Here is a 25019-nt window from a genome sequence, read left to right on the forward strand (position 1 = left end):
TTTGAGAGTGTCAACAAAGTGGAAATATCTAAATGTATCATCAGTGGACCTCTCCCTAATATCGACAGGGGGATAAACAAATTCAGCAGGCTGCTTCAGCTAAATACATGGCTGTCCAAAATCTGAGTCCAGAGGACTGCATTTTATTGACAACTTTAATCTCTTCTGGCAAAGAGTGGATCTGTGTCAAGGGAAATGCCCACAACTGAACAGAGGTTGAGTGAGACGACTGACGGATAACCTCAGAATAAGCCTGGACCAGATCCTGTGCTGTCACAGAGGAGAGAGAAGGAGAGCGGAAGAAGAACTCCTTCTCCGCTTCCACCTAGGAACCCAGCAAAGGATTCAGCTTCAGCAAACACAGCACCTGTAGAATCCCGAAAAGAGGATTCTGAAGCAAAAACTCCATCATCATCACCTTGAGACTTCCTGACCATCTTGAAAGTTTGGTGAAATCAGGGATTAAAATGGTGCAATCAAGGATTCTTTCATCAAAAAAATATTGCGCCCCTCTTCCTCCTCAGCTTATTCAATTAACCAAAGTTGTCCCAGCTAGGCCCCGCCAACGCTGCCCATAGCTGTTATTCCCAACAGTGCCAATGCTTTTTGTCCAGGTTGTTAAGGGCCTCTGTGCTGATAAACATTGCATCAACCAGAGAGACCAAATGAGGAAGTGCTCCCTTCTAAAACAATAACTACTATCATAGCACATAGATTAGTTAAAAGACAGAAAGTTAGGTTATCTGATCAGAGAAATGTAATCCACATTCCTTTGAAGAACACAATGTCTCGGGCAACTCTAGCTAATCTAAAGCAAACACAAACCAACAGTTAAAGTTAAAGTACCAATGATTGTCACACACAAATTTGTCCTCTGCATCTGACCCATCCCCTTGTTCACCCCCTGGGAGGTGAGGGGAGCAGTGGGCAGCAGCGGTGGCCACGCCCGGGAATCATTTTTGGTGATTTAACCCCCAATTCCAACCCTTGATGCTGAGTGCCAAGCAAGAATTCAATGGGTCCCATATTTTTAAAGTCTTTGGTATGACTTGGCCGGGGTTTGAACTCACGACCTACCGCAACCTAACCACAAAACCACTGAGCAGGTCTGCGGCTATTAGGGTAAGACTCATAAATGATAGCATACGGACACAGTTTGTGGAAATGATTAGGTTTGAAAACACCCTGTATGTTAATGTTGATGATCTGTTGAACTCGTATACATCAAGTGTGACACCAAGGTTATAGAATGGTTGAAAGTAGGCAAAAGCACAGAAAATGGATTGCCGCAGAGCCGAACTGAATTGACACACATCAAAGCTCCAAACTCATTATGAGATTTACAAAGAAAAGCTAAATGTGTTCAACAAGAGAAAAATATTTTTCTGAAATCATCACAAACTGTAGAAACAACTCTCGCGTCCTGTTTACTACGGTCAACAGATTAACAAACCCTCCGAAATTCACTACCAATAGAACTAATTTCTACATCAAAGTGCAATGAGTTTGCAATATTCATTCATGATAAAGTTCAAGGCATTAAAAATGCAATAATTCCTGGAAAACAAATAGCTACACTGCAGCCAGCTAGTCAACTAGAGCTGGCAGATTTCACTCCTGTCACTGACAAAACAGCTGAAGAAGTCATCCACCGTCTGAGTCCATCAACATGCTGCCTTGATGAGTTACCCACTACATTTCTAAAATCTACCACAATTCGCTCGTTTAGTTAACATCTGACTTCAGACTGGAACATTTCCAAAGGCCTTAAAAACTGCCAGAGGTGTGGACTCGAGTCACATGACTTGGACTCGAGTCAGACTCGAGTCATGAATTTGATGACTTTAGACTCGACTTGACAAAATGTAAAAAGACTTGCAACTCGACTTAGACTTTAACATCAATGACTTGTGACTTCACTTGGACTTGAGCCTTTTGAATTGACATGACTTGACATGACTTGCTACTTTCCCCAAAACCCAAAGATGAAAAAGTTATTTGGGAGCGCTCCGTATTTTTCATTGTGTACTTGTCTATCAGCGTTGCGTGTGTCAGCTGGTGTGGTCTCAGTACAACAGCCAATCAAATTAGATCTACTTTGTTTTCATCACACAGCATTCATCCAATCAAATTGCAGGACAACCAACGAAGAAGACATGTCCAAACCACACGCCAGTGAACAAAAAATGATACCTAAAATAATTTTGTTTGGGTATAAAAATTACGAGGTGGTCAACACAAAACGGTTTGCAGTATGCAACACATGCGGTTCGAAAATGACTGATGGAGAGGCAACAACTTCCAACTTCGTCCGGCATTTGAAGTTGCACAAAGAACGGTAAGTTTTGAATGTAAGATAACGTTTATTGGCTAAGTAACGTGACTTTTATTTGCTGTGTAGTTAAATCAGTGAGGCTGTAAACTCACTGCTAACGTTATAACGTTATTGCAAACACGGGAATCTGTTGCAGTTCACTACCTTATTCATACTTTTTGTTCAGTGATTTTTTTTTTAAGCAGGGTTACGTTAGTCAATATATCACACGTAACGTTAGACGGCGGTCAGCAGCACCACGTATTTTAGCCACCTAAAAAAAGACAAAAATAGTAAAATAAAGGTCAGTTAAAATGTATACTATATTATGAATATGTGTACCGTTTTAGCTAGCTTTCTGACATACTGTTGGTTGTTTACCTCAGTGGTCCCCAACCACCGGGCCGCGGCCCGGTACTGGTCCGTGGATCGATTGGTATCGGGCCGCACAAGAAATAATTTTTTTTTTCTTTTCTTTTTTTAATTAAATCAACATAAAAAACACAAGATACACTTACAAGTAGTGCACCAACCCAAAAAAAACTCTCTCCCCCCTTTTGTTCTGGGCATTGAACATGAAGACTCTTCCTTCACTGTTCCGAGTGGCCATGAGAGTCTTGGCAGTGCCTGCCTCCAGTGCTCCAGTGGAGCGAGTTTTCAGCCATGGTGGCATCATACTACGCCCCCATCGTGCACAAATGACTGACAGACTCTTGGCTAATTTGGTCTTTTGCAAATGCAATGCAGCATAGGGCCCTGACATATAAAAAGTACAACTTTTTTGTTATGTTCACGTATATGTCATGTTTTTTCAATGTTAACACTTTTGTACAAATAAGTACATTTGCACTTTATTTTTCAATGTGTTTGTTCTGTAAAGGAATGAGTTAATGTTTAAAATGACTGGTTAATAGTGCTATTATAAAGTGCAATGTCAGCACAATTTTCTTTCCTGCAATTTAAAATGCACTTGTTTTAATAAATAAATACAGCGTTTGAAAAGCATACACAATCTGTGTTAATATATTAGTCTGTGGTTAAAAGGACTTGAAAGGACTCGAAACTCAAAATGCAGGACTTAGGACTTGACTTGAGACTTTCCAGTCTTGACTTTGGACTTGACTCGGGGCTTGCCTGTCTTGACTCGGGACTTGACTCGGACTTGAGGGCAAAGACTTGAGACTTACTTGTGACTTGCAAAACAATGACTTGGTCCCACCTCTGAAAACTGCTGTCATTAAGACCCACTTAAAGAAGGGTAGTCTTGATGGCACAGTACTGAAGAACTATCGGCCCCCTATCAAACCTGACATTTTTGGGCAAAGGTCTAGAAAAAGTTGGACACCAACAGCTTTGTGACTCTTTTTTTTTTATGTCCTGACAATTTCATTGGGAAAAAAAATCAGTGTTTTAAAATTCAGTGTAAAAAAAATTGCTGCTTCAGAAAGCAACTCTCAGTTCTGGTGAATCAAGGCTGAAGCAATGGATCCTGTCTCAGAACCAGCCAATGAGGTGTCAAGTTTGAAGTCTGACCACCAGGTGTGTTGTCACACACTATATAGCACTGATTATATTACACTGAATTTTTATAAACTGATTTTTTTTACACAGAATTTTTATTCACTGATTTTTTTTTACACTGAATTTTAACACTGAATGTTGTTTCAATGAAATTGTCAAAATCTAATGTAAAAAAAGTAAGTGTCAAAAAAAATCAGTGTATACTAGAGATGCGCGGATAGGCAATTATTTCATCCGCAACCGCATCAGAAAGTTGTCAACCATCCGCCATCCACCCGATCTAACATTTAATCAGAACCGCACCCGCCCGTTGTTATATATCTAATATAGACGATGCAAGGCATTAGTGAGGTTATAAAGCTTTTGCTTGTTAAAGAAAGGAGACTGATCCAATGCAGCACAGACATTCAATGCGTGCCACGCTGTCACGGCCCAGACGCACACCAGTGCGCAATCATATGGGAGCCGCGCTGAGCGCACCTCCAAGCGCATGGAGGTGCGATGTCCCTCGCACCCGCGGCGGCTCCACCCGGGCTCGCGCCCGAGGCTTCAGCGCGCACCGCGGCGGCCATCCTACTCGTCGCGGCCTAGCCCTCGCGGCTCTCGCTGCCGGCGACGGCCGGGTATGGGCCCGACGCTCCAGCGCCATCCATTTTCAGGGCTAGTTGATTCGGCAGGTGGGTTGTTACACACTCCTTAGCGGGTTCCGACTTCCATGGCCACCGTCCTGCTGTCTATATCAACCAGGGTGAGCCCCACCCCTTTCGTGAGCGCACTGCGCGCGGAGTGACCCCTGTTACGCGCCCCCGGCAACGGGGGTGGCGGGCAGGTAAGCTGCGCGGGCGGAGCGCGCGGAGTGACCCCTGTTACGAGCCCCCGGCCACGGGGGTGGCGGGCAGGTAAGCTGCTTACCTGCTGCGCGTGACGCCGGCCGCTGCGAAGGCGGTAGAGGCGGGGTGTCGGTGCGGTGGGCGCGGTGGTGACCCTGGACGTGCGTCGGGCCCTTCTCGCGGATCGCCTCAGCTACGGCTCCCGGTGGAGCCCTCTCGGGGGAAGGGGCCTCGGTCCCGGACCCCGGCGAGGCGTCCCTTCTCCGCTCCGTAAAAGTGTCCATCTCTTCTTTTTTTTCTTCTTCTGTTGTGGCATATGCTGCAGGTGCCTGCTCGTTTTTCGTATGTGGGTAACAACATTTAACTATGTATATATATTTCCGAATTGGTTTAACTGCCACCCGCCTGAATCTATTTAAAATCTAATTTTTTTTAATTTCAACCGCCCGACCCGACCCGCGGATAAAATCTAATTTTTTTTTTTATTTCAACCGCCCGATCCGCGGATAATCCGCGGACTCCGCGGTTGTGTCCGCAAACCGCGCATCTCTAGTGTATACTAATTCAGGGTATAAAAAAATTCTGTGCCGAAAAATGTGCATCTTCTCACTTCCGGGAAATTAAGGCTGAAGTAATCGATCCTGTCTCAGAACCAGCCAATGAGGTGTCAAGTTTGAAGTCTGATGTCACACACACTATATAGCACTGATGTTTTTTTACACTGAATTTTTATCAATGTAATTTTTTTTACACTGAATGTTGTTTCAATGAAATGGTCAAAATCTCATGTAAAAAAAATTTCACTGTCAAAAAAAATCAGTGTATACAAAATCAGTGTATAAAAAATTCAGTGTCAAAAAAAATCAGTGTATAAAGAATTCAGTGTATAAAAAATTCAGTGTCAAAAAAAATCAGTGTATAAAAAATTCAGTGTCCAAAAAAATCAGTATACAAATTCAGTGTTTAAAAAAAATCAGTGTATACAAATACAGTGTATAAAAAATTCAAATTGCAGCTTCAGAAAGCAACTCTCACTTCCAGGAAATTAAGGCTGAAGCAATGGATCCTGTCTCAGAACCAGCCAATGAGGTGTCAAGTTTGAAGTCTGACCACCAGGTGTGACGTCACACACTATAGCACTGATTATTTTACACTGAATTTTTATAAAAAATATTTTTTTTTCCAGGGAATTTTTAATCACTGACTTTTTTTTTTTACACTGAATTTTAACACTGAAATTTTTAATGAAATTGTCAAGATCTTATGTAAAAAAAAAACGTCAGTGTATAAAAAATTCAGTGTCGAAAAATTTGCTGCTTCAGAAAGCAACTGTCACCTCTGGGGAATTAAGGCTGAAGCAATCGATCCTGTCTCAGAACCAGAGGTGTCAAGTTTGAAGTCTGACCACCAGGTGTGACGCACTATAGCACTGATTTTTTTGCACACTGAATTTTTATGAATGTAATTTTTTTAACACTGAATTTTTTTATTTTTTTTTTCATTTAAATTTGATGTAAAAATAATTCAGTGTCAAAAAAAAAAACTTTCGTAATAAAGACACAAATTAACCTCCATATGTGCTTGTCTTACATAAGGATTGTGAATTATAGGCACGATTCCCCATCAAAAAGTGCAGTTTCACTCCAAAAGAGTGGTTTCGTTCAAGACAATAGAGAAGATCCACAGACCCCACGTCCTCACCTGCAGGCCCGGCCCGTGGCATAGGCCGTATAGGCAAATGCTAAGGGCGCCGTCCATCAGGGGGCGCCACGCCAGTGCCACAAATGTTGGAGAAAAAAAAAAAAAAAAAAAGTTGGTGCTATTATTTCTAAATACAAAAAATAATCCCACGTTAATTAAAATGCAAAGTAAAGCCTATTTAATAGAAATATTATTTGTTACAACATTACGCCCCTCCACCCTCCCCCCGCACGGTGCGCCCCCTCCCTTCCCGTATCATGACTCTTTTTGGACGTCACCACATCAAAAAAATCAACACAAGATGTCAAAACGGCCAAAACTGTCAGGTGCCCAGGGAAGGAAAAAGAGAAAAGAAGAGGAGAAACGAGAAAAGACAGAGGTAGCAGGTAGGTAACGTTAGCCTACATGAAATTATTTGTCTGTTACAGAATGTGATAGTAGCTGGCTTTTTAGCATTAAGCTAATGTTACATGATTCGGCAATTGCTAATCAATAAATAGCTAGTTTTGTTTTAACGTCGGGTTAATATTGTTGGAGGGGGCTAAATTGTTATGGAAAATAATAATGTAACGTTAGGTAATTACAGTACTCCCACCTTACATTCCTCAGGGACATTTGTATTAGATCTTTTAAGCAGGTGTTTTTTGTTTACATTGTTTTTGCCTTCTGGTTAGCTAATGTTTGCCCTGCAGGTAATAGTCACTTTTCCACCCCTTTATATATTAGGTATAGTTGTAAGTAAAAAAAAAAAAAAAGGTCAAAGACAAAGCTATTCAGTTTCTTGTGAGTATATACACTTCACTGCCGATGTGGGGGGGCGCCACCTAAAATCTTGCCTAGGGCGCCAGATCAGCCTGCTCACCTGTGCTGCCCACGCAAAAGAAGTGTAGCGCTACCGGCCAGGCCAGCGTCGTCATCACCAAGACTCCGCCCACATGCAAATAGGGCGCCGTCACCTGTGGTCACGTGGGGGCAAGAAAACGAGGGGAATCGAACGCGCGAGATGACACGAAAGATTCGGGATTCCACGAGCGCGTCACCTGGAAAGAAAGCAGCAGCGTGCTCCATCCTTGACCCCAAAGCTCGCTCATGACGGAGGTCGCCATCACGGCGAACGCCAGACTCACCGCCACGCCCATCTGACCACACACACAGGCCACTACATTAGGTACACCCCATTTAACAACACATATCCACGTGATCTGATCTGAGGTCAGTGTCGCCTACCTTGTGCAGCCAATGTAAACACAGTGTTTGCCTGTGGGACAGCAAGCAGATGGCCAAGAGCTGAAAAGAAGCAATGTTCACGTCATTACAAACGCTTTTAGGAGCACGCCACACCCGGGCTACGCTTACCTGACGCCACACAAAAAAAAAGGTGACAGCCGAAACTTTGTTCGTCGTTAAGAGTCGGAAACGTTTATTTTTGCTTTATGTAGCCGTCGTCTCAGCGGTTGCGGAGGCAAAAACTCGGACATGGGAGGAGTTCGGGGAAGCCATGGAAAACGACTTCCGGACGGCTTCGAAGCGATTCTGGACCACCATCCGCCGCCTCAGGAACGGGAAGCAATGCACTACCAACACCGTGTATGGTGCGGATGGTGTTCTGCTGACCTCGACTGCGGAAGTGGTGGATCGGTGGAGGGAATACTTCGAAGACCTCCTCAATCCCACCAACACGTCTTCCTATGAGGAAGCAGTGCCTGGGGAATCTGTGGTGGGCTCTCCTATTTCTGGGGCTGAGGTTGCTGAGGTAGTTAAAAAGCTCCTCGGTGGCAAGGCCCCGGGGGTGGATGAGATCCGCCCGGAGTTCCTTAAGGCTCTGGATGCTGTAGGGCTGTCTTGGTTGACAAGACTCTGCAGCATCGCGTGGACATCGGGGGCAGTACCTCTGGATTGGCAGACCGGGGTGGTGGTTCCTCTCTTTAAAAAGGGGAACCGGAGGGTGTGTTCTAACTATCGTGGGATCACACTCCTCAGCCTTCCCGGTAAGGTCTATTCAGGTGTACTGGAGAGGAGGCTACGCCGGATAGTCGAACCTCGGATTCAGGAGAAACAGTGTGGTTTTCGTCCTGGTCGTGGAACTGTGGACCAGCTCTATACTCTCGGCAGGGTCCTTGAGGGTGCATGGGAGTTTGCCCAACCAGTCTACATGTGCTTTGTGGACTTGGAGAAGGCATTCGACCGTGTCCCTCGGGAAGTCCTGTGGGGAGTGCTCAGAGAGTATGGGGTTTCGGACTGTCTGATTGTGGCGGTCCGCTCTCTGTATGATCAGTGTCAGAGCTTGGTTCGCATTGCCGGCAGTAAGTCGGACACGTTTCCGGTGAGGGTTGGACTCCGCCAAGGCTGCCCTTTGTCACCGATTCTGTTCATAACTTTTATGGACAGAATTTCTAGGCGCAGTCAAGGCGTTGAGGGGATCCGGTTTGGTGGCTGCAGGATTAGGTCTCTGCTTTTTGCAGATGATTTGGTCCTGATGGCTTCATCTGGCCAGGATCTTCAGCTCTCACTGGATCGGTTCGCAGCTGAGTGTGAAGCGACTGGGATGAGAATCAGCACCTCCAAGTCCGAGTCCATGGTTCTCGCCCGGAAAAGGGTGGAGTGCCATCTCCGGTTGGGGAGGAGATCTTGCCCCAAGTGGAGGAGTTCAAGTACCTCGGAGTCTTGTTCACGAGTGAGGGAAGAGTGGATCGTGAGATCGACAGGCGGATCGGTGCGGCGTCTTCAGTAATGCGGACGCTGTATCGATCCGTTGTGGTGAAGAAGGAGCTGAGCCGGAAGGCAAAGCTCTCAATTTACCGGTCGATCTACGTTCCCATCCTCACCTATGGTCATGAGCTTTGGGTTATGACCGAAAGGACAAGATCACGGGTACAAGCGGCCGAAATGAGTTTCCTCCGCCGGGTGGCGGGGCTCTCCCTTAGAGATAGGGTGAGAAGCTCTGTCATCCGGGGGGAGCTCAAAGTAAAGCCGCTGCTCCTCCACATCGAGAGGAGCCAGATGAGGTGGTTCGGGCATCTGGTCAGGATGCCACCCGAGCGCCTCCCTAAGGAGGTGTTTAGGGCATGTCCGACCGGTAGGAGGCCACGAGGAAGACCCAGGACACGTTGGGAAGACTATGTCTCCCGGCTGGCCTGGGAACGCCTCGGGATCCCCCGGGAGGAGCTGGACGAAGTGGCTGGGGAGAGGGAAGTCTGGGCTTCCCTGCTTAGGCTGCTGCCCCCGCGACCCGACCTCGGATAAGCGGAAGAAGATGGATGGATGGATGGTAGCCGTCGTCGACTGTTACGTAATTGCTTCAAAGCCCGCTGACAAACACGCCGCCAAATGTGTTCACTTAAGTTCAAAACGGTAAAGACAACAAAGGCGTTTGTGTTTCATGTCGGGAGGAAAAAAAAGCACAAATTATTTTTATTCTCCAACAAGAAAGCCTAAATTGAAAAAACGGAAGAGGATATAGTGCAGTGGAGTCCGCGTACCTTCCGTTCGGGACATTTTTTCTATTTTCATTTCTGAAACAAAAGTTGGACAGCTATTTAATGAGACTTTTTTTTTTTTAAAGGACAATAGCAATATCTGACTCAAATTTTAGTTTTGGGGGGGGGGGACGCGTTCAATTTCTGTTATTCCATATTATATTTAATTGTTTGCATTTTTGAAATATGTGACCCGGAAATAGATAAATAACCGCGCGGATTGGAGCACATGTCCGGAAATACGCGTGCCTTCCCGTTCATGCAATTGCCAATTCTTAAATGCAAATCAAAAAATAAAATTAGGGCCGTTTTTCGATGTTTATTTTATATGGCAGATTTTAAAGCAAAATATTGCCATAAAATTGGATGTGCTGTTATGCTTTTATTTTTTCCAGATAAACGCCCAAAAAACGACAAATTGAACCGGAAGCAGTATTTTAGCTTTTGCTTTGCGTTTAGCATTACGGTAACACCTTTGTTCAGCAGGAGTCCTATTGTCGTTTTAAAAAAAAAAAAAGTCTCATTAAATAGTTGTCCAACTTTTGTTTCAGAAATGAAAATAGAAAAAAATGGTCCAATTTTTTTTTTTTTAGGACTCCTGCTGAACAAAGATGTTATACCGCTGTGCTAAAAACATGCTAAACGCAAAGGAAAGGCTAAAATACTGCTTCCGGTTCAATTTGCTATCACACAGATAACCACCGCACAATTTTTTCGATTTTTGTGTTTATCTGGAGAAATAAAAATCCATAAAGGGAAAACAGCACAAAATCCAATTTTATGTCAATATTTTAATGAAAATCAACCCCTTTTTGTTTGTTTTAAAATCTGCCATGTATAATAAAAATCAAAATATTTTTATTTATTTTTTGTGTTTCAAAATTGGAAATAGAATGAACGGAAGGTACATGGACCGTTTTCGGTCCAAATACCTTTCCTTCTATTTCCAATTCTTAAATGCAAATTAAAAACACATTTCGGGCCATTTTTTCTATTTTCATTTCTGAAACAAAAGTTGTTTGATTGAAACTTTTATTAGTAGATTGCACAGTACAGTACATATTCCGTACAATTGACCACTAAATGGTAACACCCGAATAAGTTTTTCAATTTGTTTAAGTCGGGGTCCACGTTAATCAATTCATGGTAAAGACAACTGGTTAGACAACTATTTAATGACACTTTTTTAAAAACGACAATAGGACTCCTGCTGAACAAAGATGTTTTACCGTTATGCTAAAAACATGCTAAACCCGAAGGAAAAGCTAAAATACGGCTTCCGTTTCAATTTGTCATCAGACAGATAAACACGCATTTTTGCATTTTGGATGAACATAAATTGGATTTTTGTGTTTATCTGGAAAAATACAAATTCATAAAAGCATAACAGCACAAAATCCAATTTAATGGCAATATTTTAATAAAAATCAACCCTTTTTAGTTTGTTTTAAAATCTGCCATATGTAATAAAAAATTGACTATTTGTAACACAACAGTTAATAAATAAATGAATATACAATGAGTACCGTATTTTCCGCACCATAAGCCGCCCTGGGTTATAAGCCGCGCCTTCAATGAACGGCATATTTCAAAACTTTGTCCACCTATAAGCCGCCCCGTGTTATAAGCCGCATCTAACTGCGCTAAAGGAATGTCAAAAAAACAGTCAGATAGGTCAGTCAAACTTTAATAATATATTAAAAACCAGCGTGATGTGGGCGCGCATGGAGTCGTATATCAACATGGACGGAGCTGCGTGAAAAAAGCCACCCGGCCTCTTCGCGTAAACTTACCTTAACCACTCGCTCATCTTTTCTTCATCCATCCATCCCTTCGAGTTAGCTTTTATGATGACGCCGGCTGGAAAGGTCTCTTTTGGCAAGGTCTTCCTTTTGAATATCACCATGGGTGGAAGTTTCTGGCCATTCGCATGGCAAGCTAGAACCACAGTGAAGGATGACTTCTCATTCCCTGTGGTGCGAATATTCACCGTACGTGCTCCCGTTGTATCCACAGTGCGGTTGACAGGAATATCAAAAGTCAGTGGAACCTCGTCCATGTTGATAATGTTCTCTGGCCGGATCTTTTTTTCAGCTATCTTGTTTTTACAATATGCACGGAAAGTAGCCAGCTTTTCTTGAAAGTCTTTAGGCAGTTGCTGTGAAATAGTAGTCCGTGTGCGGATGGAGAGATTGCGTCTTTTCATGAACCGGAAACCTGTCGCTTAGTAGGAGCCATTTTGTGGTCTTTACAGATGTAAACACACAAAGGAAATGAAACGTAATATCCGCGCGCTTCTTCTTCTTCTACGCGGGCGGGTGGTTGCTTACAGTAGAAGAAGAAGCGCTTCCTGTTCTATGGGGGCGGTTGCTTGCGTAGAAGAAGAAGCACTTCCTCTTCTACGGGGAAAAAAGATGGCGGCTGTTTACCGTAGTTGCGAGACCGAAGCTTTATGAAAATGAATCTTAATATTAATCCATATATAAAGCGCACCGGGTTATAAGCCGCACTGTCAGCTTTTGAGTAAATTTGTGGTTTTTAGGTGCGGCTAATAGTGCGGAAAATACGGTAAGTAAAAAATGATCAAACATGCGAATTAACAATAAAGTTCTCATCAATAAATAGTTAAGTATGGTTCACCTATGAGATGAATAACATTTTCTATTTTATTTTTTAAATAAGGTCCAAGATTGTTCTTCTTTGTACTTTGAGTCTAACAGTTTCATAAACTTGATCATAGTTTGACTTCCTTGCGTAATCCATTGCATAATTCAATTCCACATATACTGATATGCTAAAGGTTTTAAGTGCTGTACCTGCATACAGATGTGAAAATTAGATTTTTCTCTAAGGTTATATTTCTCCTCCTTGTAAAAATGACGATGACATTTAAAACTATATAGGCTAGCAAGAGATTTTAAATCACAGGTGTCAAACTCAAGGCCCAGGGGACAGTTCTGGCCCACCACATTATTTTATGTGGCCCGCGAAAGCCTGGTAAAAATGGGTTTCAATTAAAAACTTTTTTTTTCCTTCTTTTTTTTTTTTTTTTTTACTAAATGCATTCGTTCTTTCAATTTTGACCGAAACAAAATGTCCATCCATCCATTTTCTACCGCTTGTCCCTTCCGGGGTCGCGGGGGGTGCTGGAGCCTATGTGATCATGCCAAGGATATTAGTATGTGGGCTCTGCGATGAGGTGGTGACTTTTCCAGGGTGTACACCGCCTTCGCCCGAATGCAGCTGAGATAGGCTCCAGCACCACCCGCGACCCCAAAGGTGACAAGCAGTAGAAAATGGATGGATGGATGTATTGCAAAACTATTTTTGTGAGATAAAAACAAATAGTTAAATATCTGCTTGTCACCTTTATTTATGATATTAAAGCAAGTTATACATAAAAAAATATATATAATTAAAGCTGCAAGCAGCGTTGGACGGGCCCGCGTATTTGGCAGGTGCTAGTCCTAAGTGTCCCAATACTTTTGTCTACTTGTAGTCTGAAGTGTCCCAAGACTTTAGTCTAGTGTACCTACCTTGTCTGCATTGTGTGGGCACGTTAGTGCTTCCTGCTTTTGAGCAGCCATCTTAGAAAAACAGCACCGCAGGAGCATCAGTGCAGCGGGTCTTTGAAGGGTCATAAAATCAAAACCGGAGCAGGTATTAAAAATCCCATCTATACTTTTAATCACAAGGGTTTTATCTCTCACCTGTGTTAGTTTGAAGGCGAAACGACAAACGCGCTCAGAGGAGATAGATTTTGAAGGAGGGTGACCGGTTTTTCCAAAAATTTTATTTTGAAGGGGGAATAGCAAACTTCCTGTTGATTTTTGCTGGGGGTTGTCAATTTATGAAATGTAGGTCTAAGTGAGACCTACGGAGAGGTGTTTCATGTCTCTCCGACGTTCCCAGTGGGAGTAACAGGCAGTTTTGTAATTTTTTTCTTCCGAGGAGCAGTTTTTTATCAGTTTTATTCAAAAATTGCTGTAGAGCACAATTTTTGGATTTGGGGTTAGGTTTTTTCATTAGATCACAGTATTAGCCAGTCCTGATGTGTGTGTTCAGTTTGGTGAGTTTTGAAGCATGTTAAGGGGGTCAAATTACAGCTCAAAGAGGCAAAAGTGACTGTTTTTAGTACTTTTTTGTATTGAAGGGGGAATTGCCAACTTCCTGTTGATTTTAGCCCGAAGACATACAATTATGAGAACTAGGTCTAAGTCAGACCTACATAGAGGTTTTTGTTTCATGTCTCTCCGACCTTCCTAGTGGGAGTTACAGGCAGTCTGTTTTTTTTTTTTTCCTAGGGGGCGCTAGAGCGCAATTTTGATTTTTGGGGTTCGGTTTTTTTATCAAAAGACAATTTTCGCAGGTCCTGATGAGTGTGTCAAATATGGTGAGTTTTGAAGCATGTTGAGTGGGTCAAATTAGTGTTCAAAGAGGCGGCGGAAGAATAATAATAATAAAGAATAATAATAAAACGGACGAATAACAATAGGTCCTTATGTCCCATTGCATAAGGACTCCCTGTGGGAGTCCTTTTGCAATGGGCCATGGCGGGCCCTAACAATAGGTCCTTATGTCCCATTGCATAAGGACTCCCTGTGGGAGTCCTTTTGCAATGGGCCATGGCGGGCCCTAATAAAGAATAATAATAAAACGGACGAATAACAATAGGTCCTTATGTCCCATTGCATAAGGACTCCCTGTGGGAGTCCTTTTGCAATGGGCCATGGCGGGCCCTAATAATCCAATGCATATGCATTTCGATTAATCATGATTAATCACATGATTGCATAATGTAAATACATTTTTGAAAAGCGGCCCTCTGAAAGCAGCCATTACTGCGATGTGGCCCTCAATGAAAATGAGTTTGACACACCTATTCTAAATAATCCTATTAAAATAAAGTTAAAAAATAATAGCACATATTAAAAATGAAATATTGTGAATAATAATTGCTTTGAAAAATCCACCGTGTCTGCCTCACTATCAGTCGTCTCACCATGAGCATGGCCGTGTAGGAGAAGAAGACGGCAGCGATGACCAGCAGCACCACAGTCCACGGGAACCAGAAGCCCATGTTGCCGAAGTTGAACCTGCACGGCGGGAACTCACGTTAGTCAAGGGGAAGAACAGGAAGTAGACGTGCAGGGGACGACGCGCAGGAACGTCAGGAGTTTGGTTTCACCCACCAATCAAAGTCATTGTAGTCGTTCTTCGCTTGGACCCAGAAGTAGAGAAAAATCAGGGTGAGGCAGAAGGCCGCCACCAGCAAGGCCAAGTAAGCGCCTTCCCACTGTCAGGACAACAAATAGGATTTTTTTTTTTTTATCAGCTTGCTTTTTATTGCCCCTCGTTTCCACGGAGACAATAACCTGTCCCTTGACCCCATTAAAAAGCTACGATCATCTAAACAAGGACAGTAATTCTCACGCAGTATACAGAAAGTGTGGGGGGGTCACCTGACCTTGCTGCAGCAGCAGTCTGCCGGCCCGGCGCCGCTCCTTTGCCGGCGTCGCCACCGGCAACCGTACAAGCCCAGCAAACACGACACGAAGGGTCGGCGGTCCTGTCCGTCGAGGACGCCCAGCGTGGACGCCATGGGTTTACTGACGCTCCGACCTCTTGTCCATCACACACCTGAAACACAACACTGTCACAATACAATAACATATAAATATGGACATCGTCATCATCAGCCTGTCCTCAAGATAAGATAAGCTTATCGTCACACCTTATAGGTACCAAAGGGCACTTTAGTGTAGTTTCAAACACATGTGAATGTGAACAAACAGTTCAACTAACATGTGCTCGGTGTCGAAACAGCAATACTCAATACACCTGCTCAGTGGCTTAGTGGTCAGAGTGTCCGCCCTGAGATCGGTAGGTCGTGAGTTCAAAACCCCGGCCGAGTCATACCAAAGACTATAAAAATGGGACTCATTAACTCCCTGCTTGGCACTCAGCATCAAGGGTTGGAATTGGGGGTTGAATCACCAAAAATGATTCCCGGGCGCGGCAACCGCTGCTGCTCACTGCTCCCCTCACCTCCCAGGGGGGTGAACAAGGAGATGGGTCAAATCAGGGCCGGCCCGTGGCATAGGCCGTATAGGCAAATGCTAAGGGCGCCGTCCATCAGGGGGCGCCACGCCAGTGCCACAAATGTTGGAGAAAAAAAAAAAGTTGGTACTATTATTTCTAAATACAAAAAATAATCCCACGTTAATTAAAATGCAAAGTAAAGCCTATTTAATAGAAATATTATTTGTTACAACATTACGACCCCCCCCCCCCCCTCCCGCGCACAGTGCGCCCCCTCCCTTCCCGTATCATGACTCTTTTTGGACGTCACCACATCAAAAAATTCAACACAAGATGTCAAAACGACCAAAACTGTCAGGTGCCCAGGGAAGAAAAAAGAGAAAAGAAGAGGAGTAGAAACGAGAAAAGACAGAGGTAGCAGGTAGGTAACGTTAGCCTACATGAAATTATTTGCCTGTTACAGAATGTGATAGTAACCTGGCTTTTTAGCATTAAGCTAATGTTACATGATTCGGCAATTGCTAATCAATAAATAGCTAGTTCTGTTTTAACGTCGGGTTAATATTGTGGAGTGGGCTAAATTGTTATGGAAAATAATAATGTAACGTTAGGTAATTACAGTACTCCCACCTTACATTCCTCAGGGACATTTGTATTAGATCTTTTAAGCAGGTGTTTTTTGTTTACATTGTTATTGCCTTCTGGTTAGCTAATGTTTGCCCTGCAGGTAATAGTCACTTGTCCACCCCTTTATATATTAGGTATAGTTGTAAGTAAAAAAAAAAAAAGGTCAAAGACAAAGCTATTCGGTTTCTTGTGAGTATATACACTTTACTGACGATGTGGGGGGGCGCCACCTAAAATCTTGCCTAGGGCGCCAGATTGGTTAGGGCCGGGCCTGGGTCAAATGCAGAGGACAATTTTCACCACACCTAGTGTGTGTGTGACAATCGTTGGTACTCTAACATTAATTCATACAAAAAAAGAAAACACATTTTTATGCATATGTAAATGTATTCAGTTATAAACATTCATTCACGTTCTTCTTTCCTTCATGGATCTAAACTTTACCACTGCCGGTATATTTTTTTTCTATATTTTTATTGTAATATTTTCAGAATGTTTTTGTTCTATTTTTGGCCAAAGTAAGACAAAGAAAACAATCTGAAGTTGTCTTTATTTTTGTCAAATATCTTGTCCGACATCATGCATAAAAGTGCACTTTATTTGTTTTAAACTATTGTAGTGGCGTTCTGTACAAAAAGTGCACTTGAATTTAGTGTTGTTTTGATATGTCATCTTAGTGACATCGTGCACAAAAGTGGATTAATAACTTGTTTTAAAATGTCTCTGACAATCTTGCACTTTCTATTTTGAAATGACATGAATGTTTGTCCATCCATCCATCCATTTGCTACCGCTTATTCCCTTCGGGGTCGCGGGGGGGCGCTGGAGCCTATCTCAGCTACAATCGGGCGGAAGGCGGGGTACACCCTGGACAAGTCGCCACCTCATCGCAGGGCATGAATGTTTGTGCCACTGCTTAATAACTGTTTAATAAATACAGTTAATTGGTACTTTAACTTAGATGTGCACACTGTGACCACACCAGCAGCACACCTGTCCCGAACCTGACTAAATACCAAGTTAATGACCCCAAAAAGGGACAAGCGGTAGAAAATGGATGGATGGATGGATGTTTTATTATTATAATCAAATGACAGCAGTCATTTCCATGGGATTATAAGTATTTAGGCCCACTTACAATAACAAAAAATAATAGTTTTTCATGAGCTGTGTACTAATATTGTATGTCTGGGTGGAGGTCCTGCTTTGGAAATAATTTTCACCCCTTTCCGATATCGCATTTAGTTCCCACTAAAACATTCACATGTTGCACAATGAGATGTAAACACAGGATCATGTGTACATTCCTGTAACTTTCTGTTTGTAACATATATCTGTATTAGTCGCATCCATCCATTTTGTACCGCTTATTCCCTTCGAGGTCGCGGGGGGCTCTGAAGCCTATCTCAGCTACAATCGGGCGGAAGGCGGGGTACACCCTGGACAAGTCGCCACCTCATCGCAGGGCATGAATGTTTGTGCCACTGCTTAATAACTGTTTAATAAATACAGTTAATTGGTACTTTAACTTAGATGTGCACACTGTGACCACACCAGCAGCACACCTGTCCCGAACCTGACTAAATACCAAGTTAATGACCCCAAAAAGGGACAAGCGGTAGAAAATGGATGGATGGATGGATGTTTTATTATTATAATCAAATGACAGCAGTCATTTCCATGGGATTATAAGTATTTAGGCCCACTTACAATAACAAAAAATATAGTTTTTCATGAGCTGTGTACTAATATTGTATGTCTGGGTGGAGGTCCTGCTTTGGAAATAATTTTCACCCCTTTCCGATATCGCATTTAGTTCCCACTAAAACATTCACATGTTGCACAATGAGATGTAAACACAGGATCATGTGTACATTCCTGTAACTTTCTGTTTGTAACATATATCTTTATTAGTCCATGCATCCATCCATTTTGTACCGCTTATTCCCTTCGAGGTCGCGGGGGGCTCTGAAGCCTATCTCAGCTACAATCGGGCGGAAGGCGGTGTACACCCTGGACAAGTCGCCACCTCATCGCAGGGCATGAATGTTTGTGCCACTGCTTAATAACTGTTTAATAAATACAGTTAATTGGTACTTTAACTTAGATGTGCACACTGTGACCACACCAGCAGCACACCTGTCCCGAACCTGACTAAATACCAAGTTAATGACCCCAAAAAGGGACAAGCGGTAGAAAATGGATGGATGGATGGATTTTTTATTATTATAATCGAATGACAGCAGTCATTTCCATGGGATTATAAGTATTTAGGCCCACTTACAATAACAAAAAATATAGTTTTTCATGAGCTGTGTACTAATATTGTATGTCTGGGTGGAGGTCCTGCTTTGGAAATCATTTTCACCCCTTTCCGATATCGCATTTAGTTCCCACTAAAACATTCACATGTTGCACAATGAGATGTAAACACAGGATCATGTGTACATTCCTGTAACTTTCTGTTTGTAACATATATCTTTATTAGTCCATGCATCCATCCATTTTGTACCGCTTATTCCCTTCGAGGTCGCGGGGGGCTCTGAAGCCTATCTCAGCTACAATCGGGCGGAAGGCGGTGTACACCCTGGACAAGTCGCCACCTCATCGCAGGGCATGAATGTTTGTGCCACTGCTTAATAACTGTTTAATAAATACAGTTAATTGGTACTTTAACTTAGATGTGCACACTGTGACCACACCAGCAGCACACCTGTCCCGAACCTGACTAAATACCAAGTTAATGACCCCAAAAAGGGACAAGCGGTAGAAAATGGATGGATGGATGGATTTTTTATTATTATAATCGAATGACAGCAGTCATTTCCATGGGATTATAAGTATTTAGGCCCACTTACAATAACAAAAAATATAGTTTTTCATGAGCTGTGTACTAATATTGTATGTCTGGGTGGAGGTCCTGCTTTGGAAATCATTTTCACCCCTTTCCGATATCGCATTTAGTTCCCACTAAAACATTCACATGTTGCACAATGAGATGTAAACACAGGATCATGTGTACATTCCTGTAACTTTCTGTTTGTAACATATATCTTTATTAGTCCATGCATCCATCCATTTTGTACCGCTTATTCCCTTCGAGGTCGCGGGGGGCTCTGAAGCCTATCTCAGCTACAATCGGGCGGAAGGCGGGGTACACCCTGGACAAGTCGCCACCTCATCGCAGGGCCAACACAGTATAATATTAATCATGAAATGATTAATATTGATAAATTAAGATTAAATTAAGAAAAAAAAACATTTTATTTTTCACTAAAGACGGGTTCGGTGAATGCGCATATTAAAATGGCGGGTTTCAGTACCTCCAACAAGGTTAAGAACCACTGGGTTAGAGTGTCCGCCCTGAGATCGGTAGGTCGTGAGTTCAAAACCCCCGGCTGAGTCATACCAAAGACTATAAAAATGGGACCTATTACCTCCGTGCTTGGCACTCAGCATCAAGGGTTGAAATTGGGGGGTTGAATCACCAAAAATGATTCCCGGGCACGGCCACCGCTGCTGCTCACTGCTCCCCTCACCTCCCAGGGCGTGAACAAGGGGATGGGTCAAATGCAGAGGACAATTTTCACCACACCTAGTGTGTGTGTGTGACTATCATTGGTACTTTAACTTTAACTTTAATAGCGCACGAGCCGAATTCCTTTCATTTATCCGCCACTTTAACGCGTCCCTAAAGCGGCGCCCAATGAGCGCTTTTACCGTCGTGTGTTCCATTTCGTCCGCCGGAGCTGCTCTATAACGTTGAATTTGTCTTCTTAATATACGCCGATTCGAAGTCAAGAGGCTACTAAACGTATATTTTATTTTGTTGAGCATCAGCTGTGGTTAATATTGAGAAAGGAGCACATTCTTTTCAAAATATGACAACTTTTACAAGGAGGTTTGGCGTCAGCAAGGAATGAAAAAAAAAAAACTTTGACCGAAGCAATACAGTTTGATATTTTATGATATTAAATGATAAATGAGGCAGATATGTTCCTACCTGGTAGTCGGTGACTCGGTTCTGCCTCCCGAGGTGACACATCTAAGGGGAGGAAGCCCGCTCCTCTTCCTCGCTTAGCGGACATGTCAGAAACAGGTGGCGCGAAGGTGATGCTGAGTCAAGACAAACAATGGGAGAGGACACAAAACCGGAAGTAGACAAACAAAATAATCTCCTTGAGAACGACAGTGTAGGAGTTAAAGTATTTAAACGCCAAAATACAAATACGTTAACGAGACAATCAATGTATACGACTGTTTTAAATAAGGTATTTTCGATTTAGAATTTTTTTTTTTTGTAGATTTCGTAATAAGTTGTGCTTTATTTTGAAAGCCATTCCGGAAACTATTATATGAAAGCATAAAAAAGGCCTAATGATGTGGTTAACGGTTTAGATAATAATGCTTTTTTCATTATTTAAACGCAGTTAAATGCTTGTAATTAATCTGAACCCGTATATATTGATACTAATGTATTTTCTCATGTTTTTAGTTAGTCAAAAACATAAAAAAAACAATTACTTAGACCATACTTGCCAACCTTGAGACCTCCGATTTCGGGAGGTCGGGGGTGGGGCAGGGCGTGGTTGGGGCGTGGTTAAGAGGGGAGGAGTATATTGACAGCTAGAATTCCCCAAGTCAAGTATTTCATATACATATATACATATATATATATATATATATATATATATATATATATATATATATATATATATATATATATATATATATATATCTACATCCTGAAAATATGCAAATAAAACTGTGTTTAGATAATTGATACTTCAAACTTGCATAAATAAATATTAAGGAATATAACATAACTTGGCTTCTGAGAGCTTCAAAATGTAATGAATAAAATGCTAAAGTTGTTGATAAACAAGCAATTATTTTAAAAATTAAATATGGTCATTTTAAATGAATTATTATGATAATTTAAAATTAATTATTTCAAATATGTTTATTTTAATGTATAATTCTAATGCCTGGATGTAATAAGGAGTCAGAAAAAATACAAATAAAAATACAATTCATTTTGATGTTTTTAGCTAAATATAGTAAAAATTAATTTCGTTTTTTTTTTTTTTTTTTTTTTTAATTAATAAATATATTTATTTTTAGGTAAGATAAACATAATAATACAATTTATCTCTTGTCTGGATGATTTAGTTCTTGTCACCCTGTTGTCCTCCCGTCGTGAAAAAAGGATGTCCTCATTCAGGTCCGCATGGAGCTGGAGGCCACGCCCCCTCCAGCTCCGGCTGAAAATCAGGAGATTTTCGGGAGAATATTTGTCCCGGGAGGTTTTCGGGAGAGGCGCTGAATTTCGGGAGTCTCCCGGAAAATTCGGGAGGGTTGGCAAGTATGACTTAGACTTAAACTTCCTTTTTATTGTCATTCAAATTTGAACTTTACAGTACAGATAAGAACGAAATTTCGTTACATCAACTCATGGTATAGTGCAGAATAAAAAAGCAATAAGGTGCATATATAAATAAATAAATAGGTTACTGTACAGATAAATATATATTGCACTTTTTCATATGCATCCACGTTTATGGATGTATGTTATATTGTATTTTTTATTCCAGCGAGTTAATCCATTTTGGGGGGAGTTGAGGGGATGATTATGATGCGTTCAAGAGTCTTACGGCCTGAGGGAAGAAGCTGTTTTTTTTTCTTGTTTTTTTTCTTCTAATAAAGTTGTTTTTATCGTCCCTCCTCCCCCAGCCCCCCCACCCCCACACACACATGTAAAGCGACTTTGGGTATTTAGAAAAGCACTATATAAATCCCAGGTATTATTATTATTATTATTATTATTATTATTATTATTATTAGAACCTGGAGGTTCTGCTTCGGAGGCTGCGAATAACCTTCATCAAGTTAAGCAAAGTTAGTTTTTTGCAAATACTTGACAACATCTACTGAAAAATTAACGTTGTAGTTATTTGTGGTATTACTGACATAAACACTGGATTTGGTTTCTAGTGGTATTAATTATTTAAAAATGGTTAAGTTATTAGTGATATCATTTTGACTTAAAAACTGGATTTGCTTTCTAGTGGAGTTATTACTATTAATAATCCCAAGCCCTGAAAAGTTGTCAAACTGCATCCTTTCCCTGTCAAATAAAGTCAAGTCAGGCATCAGTATTCAAATGTTGTACAACTAATAACAAAATTAACATTCCAGCCTGTCAGAACGAAACGGTTGCATCATCATCACAGTAAACCAAAAATGAAACAAGAAGATTTCAATCATTTTTGTTTGAAAACTAGAACAGACATATAAAAGTAGATGCCAGCTTTAGTAGAGTTTGATTTTGTGAATTATATTTTGGTCGTCAGTCATCAAGGTATTAACAATTGTTTCATGATTATTTTTCATTTTATTTCATTCACTCAATGTTAAAGAAAAATATTGATGCATTAAAATAAATCATGAATGGAAAGGAGCAAAAAGACGCATAAACATATACTGTATGTCCCCCTATGAAGACTTTGAAGTTTGGGTGTTGACATTTTGCATAAAACTGACTCAAACAGTAATACTTAAGTAAATTAACTGTGGGCTCTTTTTACTTTACTTTTAGACCCAGGGCCGGCCCGTGGCATAGGCCGTATAGGCAAATGCTAAGGGCGCCGTCCATCAGGGGGCGCCACGCCAGTGCCACAAATGTTGGAGAAAAAAAAAAGAGAAAAAAAAGTTGGTACTATTATTTCTAAATACAAAAAATAATCCCACGTTAATTAAAATGCAAAGTAAAGCCTATTTAATAGAAATATTATTTGCTACAACATTACGCCCCCCCCCCCCCCCCCTCCTCCCCCCCGCACGGTGCGCCCCCTCCCTTCCCGTATCATGACTCTTTTTGGACGTCACCACATCAAAAAATCAACACAAGATGCCAAAACTGTCAGGTGCCCAGGGAAGAAAAAAGAGAAAAGAAGAGGAGGAGAAACGAGAAAAAGACAGAGGTAGCAGGTAGGTAACGTTAGCCTACATGAAATTATTTGTCTGTTACAGAATGTGATAGTAACCTGGCTTTTTAGCATTAAGCTAATGTTACATGATTCGGCAATTGCTAATCAATAAATAGCTAGTTCTGTTTTAACGTCGGGTTAATATTGTGGAGGGGGCTAAATTGTTATGGAAAATAATAATGTAACGTTAGGTAATTACAGTACTCCCACCTTACATTCCTCAGGGACATTTCTTTCTTTCTTTAGTTTATTTCGAACATGAACACACTTACATCATAATACATCACACAATTTCATATCATTTCATTTTACATCATGCCCGAAAAGGAGTAGGAAGAAGCAAAGTTTATTTAATCCTACCCCTTTCCCACTTCAAAGCGTTTACAAATATATAGAATCATTTACTGACCTTTTTATATAATAAAATAACATCTATGAATTAGTATACAACAGCTTTGTAATATGTAATCAATTACTTAATTCAGTCATTATTAACATACTGAGATGAAGAATATCTTATTTTTAATAAGGTTGAAAGTATTTCTCATAATTCTTCTTCTTTGTACTCTGTAAGCACTATTATTTTGAACAACCTCTTAAACTGGATCATATCAGTACAATTTTTTACTTCTTTACTTTAATCCATTCCATAATTTAATTCCACATACTGATATGCTAAAAGTTCTAAGTGTTGTACGTGCATATAAATGTTTGTATTAGATCTTTTAAGCAGGTGTTTTTTGTTTACATTGTTATTGCCTTCTGGTTAGCTAATGTTTGCCCTGCAGGTAATAGTCACTTTTCCACCCCTTTATATATTAGGTATAGTTGTAAGTGGAAAAAAAAGGTCAAAGACAAAGCTATTCGGGTTCTTGTGAGTATATACTAGAGATGCGCGGATAGGCAATTTATCTCATCCGCAACCGCGTCAGAAAGTCGTCATCCATCCGCCATCCACCCGATGTAACGTTTGATCAGAACTGCATCCGCCTGCCATCCGCCCGTTGTTATATATCTAATATTAATTAAAAAAAAAAAAAAGGGTGAAAACTACGCGAATTGCACCTTGTGCAGACAAAATTTTTCGATCGGACACGGAGGAATTAGCGATGTAAAAGACCACGTTGGGACAAAAAAACACAAGTCTAATGCCGTTGCTAGCGATACAAGTGGAAAACTTTCAACGTTTTTCGTCGCCCAAACAGATTCTTTGGATGTGATAAATGCCGAAGTTTTATTTACGGAGGCAATAATTGAGCATGGACTTCCAATCGCACTGGCTGATCACATGGGACAGTTAATAATGTAATGCAACCTTTAAAAATCATTACGCGGTGATCGCGATCCCAAAAATAAACTTTTCTTGCATGATAATGTCCAGAAAATTTCGCTTTATATTACTATAGAGTCCTTTTAACGAATGAGTTTGATGGTTTATCACAAACCTTAAATGAAATTCCATGGCCACCGTCCTGCTCTCTATATCAACCAGGGTGAGCCCCACCCCTTTCGTGAGCGC

At 41.5% G+C, this 25019-nt stretch overlaps 1 protein-coding gene across 2 annotated transcripts in view; it reads right to left on the minus strand.

Moving 5' to 3' along the window:
• Positions 1 to 20608, minus strand: part of LOC133607811 (glycerophosphodiester phosphodiesterase domain-containing protein 5-like) — a 41146-nt gene extending 20538 nt beyond the window's left edge. The window contains exons 1-7 of one of the 2 annotated variants that reach the window (XM_061962785.2): positions 20515 to 20590; positions 15310 to 15482; positions 15035 to 15138; positions 14845 to 14938; positions 7594 to 7653; positions 7407 to 7505; positions 7229 to 7322 (exon numbers count right to left, since the gene is read on the minus strand). In XM_061962785.2, the coding sequence (XP_061818769.2) occupies positions 7229 to 7322; positions 7407 to 7505; positions 7594 to 7653; positions 14845 to 14938; positions 15035 to 15138; positions 15310 to 15444 (586 nt within the window). In that variant the 5' untranslated portion in view covers positions 15445 to 15482; positions 20515 to 20590. Of the gene's footprint in view, positions 1 to 7228; positions 7323 to 7406; positions 7506 to 7593; positions 7654 to 14844; positions 14939 to 15034; positions 15139 to 15309; positions 15483 to 20514 lie in introns of both variants that reach the window. The other variant, XM_061962784.2, reaches the window with a different exon arrangement.
• Between the last annotated feature and the right edge of the window lie 4411 nt (positions 20609 to 25019).

This window comes from Nerophis lumbriciformis, linkage group LG09 (assembly GCF_033978685.3).
Source record: "Nerophis lumbriciformis linkage group LG09, RoL_Nlum_v2.1, whole genome shotgun sequence".
In the NCBI taxonomy this organism is placed as follows: Eukaryota; Metazoa; Chordata; class Actinopteri; order Syngnathiformes; family Syngnathidae; genus Nerophis; species Nerophis lumbriciformis.